Source organism: Echinops telfairi, unplaced genomic scaffold (assembly GCF_000313985.2).
Source record: "Echinops telfairi isolate 266 unplaced genomic scaffold, ASM31398v2 ScPeMD7_2;HRSCAF=8, whole genome shotgun sequence".
NCBI classification, from domain to species: domain Eukaryota; kingdom Metazoa; phylum Chordata; class Mammalia; order Afrosoricida; family Tenrecidae; genus Echinops; species Echinops telfairi.
The window spans coordinates 78,538,619-78,541,339 of NW_022103898.1; the positions used below are offsets into that span (position 1 = coordinate 78,538,619).

General features: G+C 35.1%; 1 protein-coding gene across 1 annotated transcript in view; it reads left to right on the plus strand.

Annotated features, from left to right (window-relative positions):
* Positions 1-1,043, plus strand: part of LOC101644549 (olfactory receptor 6C68-like) — a 3,127-nt gene extending 2,084 nt beyond the window's left edge. Inside the window, exon 2 of the mRNA XM_004700854.2 lies at positions 88-1,043. Coding sequence (XP_004700911.1) covers positions 114-1,043 — 930 coding nt within the window. The 5' untranslated portion in view covers positions 88-113. The remainder of the gene's footprint in view (positions 1-87) is intronic.
* Positions 1,044-2,721: the final 1,678 nt, after the last annotated feature.

The window sequence follows — 2,721 nt, forward strand, 5'->3', positions numbered from 1 at the left end:
ACTCAAGGAAATACATGTAAAATTTATACCACAATCCATAAGAAAAACTATTCCTACCCTCTGCTTGAATCTTATGTCTGCCTCTCAGTTTGAGCAGAAGTCAGGAGCCAGGGATGAGAAACCAGTCAGCACTAACCACATTCATCCTCCTGGGACTCACAGAAGATCCACAACTACAGATACTGATGTTTATATTTCTACTTCTCGCCTACTTATTGAGTATGACTGGAAATATAACCATTGTCTTCCTCACATTAATGGATTCCCATCTCAAAACAGCCATGTACCTGTTTCTCCAAAATTTTTCCTTCTTAGAAATCTTGTTCACCTCATCCTCCATCCCAAGATTCCTATACAGTATGTCAACGGGTGACAGGACCATTACATATAATGCTTGCTTAAGACAATTGTTTTTTGCAGACGTGTTTGGAGTAACAGAATTTTTCCTTCTTGCCACCATGTCCTATGATCGATATGTGGCCATCTGCAAACCTTTGCACTACATGACCATCATGAGCCACAGCGTCTGCAAGAGATTTATCCTCGGTTGCTGGATGATTTCTTTTTTTATGATATTCCCAGCAATTTTCATGATGTTGGATTTGGAATTCTGTGATTCTAATGTCATTGACCATTTTCTGTGTGATGCCAAGCCTATCCTGAAGATCGCATGCACAGATCCATGGAACATAGAAGAAATGGTCCTAGTCTGCTCTGTTTTGGTCTTTATCATGACTCTGGTGTGTGTGGTCTTGTCCTACACATATATCTTGAGAACAATTCTAAGATTCCCTTCTGCTCAACAAAAGAAAAAGGCCTTTTCCACCTGCTGTTCCCACGTCATTGTGGTTTCCATCACCTATGGCAGCTGCATCTTTGTCTATATCAAACCTTCAGCGAAAGATGAGATGACCACGAATAAGGGGGTCACAATACTAATTACTTCCATTTCTCCCATGTTGAACCCATTTATTTATACTCTGAGGAACAAGCAAGTCAAACAAGCCTTTAAAGACTTAGTCAAAAGAATCCTATTACCCTAAAAAATAATTGGAGATATTTAGGTTAAGGGGGAAAAAAAAGAGGAAAAAAAACCTAGAGATATAACATCACAGAAAGAAAGTATATTTTCCTACATTTCCGTGCTGTTTTTGGAGTAGAGATGGTAATGAGAATAAACTCCTAGGGTCTTTTTTAAAATTTGCTTGTTCAAGGGGAAACTTATTTATGACCTAATAAACTTTAGATTAAAAATCTACTGTTCAAGATTTTTTCTTTAATATTAGTTTCTATAACTTTATCTTGAAGACATATTTCTTAAGACCAATTCACAACAATGCATGTTTTTAGAAACCTCTTTGCACATCCTGGATTGGTTACAGAGAAAACAATCCCTTGGTTATTTCTGGTTTCTGCCAATTAGTATAACCAGAAAACAGGTGCTTATAAGAGAACAAGTGTGGGTTCCAGGGAGGCAATTTGATGGGAAAACATGGTTAGTTAAGAATTGAGTTAAATAGAATCATTCAGCTTTGGTCAAAATTCCTTTATTAATTTCTCCTTTACAATGGCATCTTAATAATTCAGACATGCACATAAATACTTACTATGTGAAGATTTTAAAAAATACAAATGTAACATCTTCAATTAATCAGTGAACAGAAGAGAGAAGAAAGGATGGTTAGTATGAACTATCCTCTGTGATGCTTTTGTTTGGGATGTAATTCTGGATAAACAGTGGGAAAGCAAACCAAAGTTGTATTCAAATCTTACATACAAACAAACATGAAAACCACCCTGGAATTTATTTTTATGCTCATAATTGTGCAAAAAGAAATTAACTTCTAGGTGATAAAACAAGGATGTAAAACCATCTTTGAAGAATTTGAAAGGATCTGTTTGTTCTAACTTATGGACCTGCATCTCCAGAGAGGCATCAAAACAACTCCATGGAATGTCCCATGAAATGCCGCCTACTACTGAAAAGGAGCACGCTTTATTTATTCCATGATAAGAGTGAAATGTAATTTATTTACATTTAATCATTATAGTCTCAATAACAAATGAAATAAATGAATACAGTTAGATAATGTGCTTCAATAACATTGAGTTGAAAGTTTCTTAAATTAAGCTTACCAAGCTATAGAAATGCAGGCCATGTTGAAATGCGAAAAGAAGCAAGAGAAGAAAAGAAAAATTGGCTAGATAATCTGAGACTTCACTGAGGAAGCCTTATCTCTAAACCTAATTTCAGGGGTTTTTCTTGGTGCCAGTTATAAGCTCTCCTGTGCCATAGCCTCTAATTGTGATTCCATGACCATAATGTAAGACTCATTATGCATTCACAAGATAATAGCTTATAAGACAGATTCTCCAAATTTATCGGGAACTTGTAAAAAAAATTCTTCAAATTTACTCTCTAAACTATCAGGACAAAAAATGTTTAGGAGTCAAATTTTAATTAAACCTTCAGAAAGTAATTTCATCTTATAATTATGTGCAAATTCAAATGTACAGTGATACCTCGGTATAGAACTCAATTCATTAAACACCCAAAAATTGAGAACTGCGCGTATTTTTCCCATAAGAAGTAATGGAACACCAAATGTCTGGTTCTGAGGCTTCAAAAATTACACTTAGAGATTCCTTTTTCAGTACTTTGAAAAAAAAGTAACAGCCTTAGGTTGTGGAAATACTCCCTGAAACATATAAACACAATAA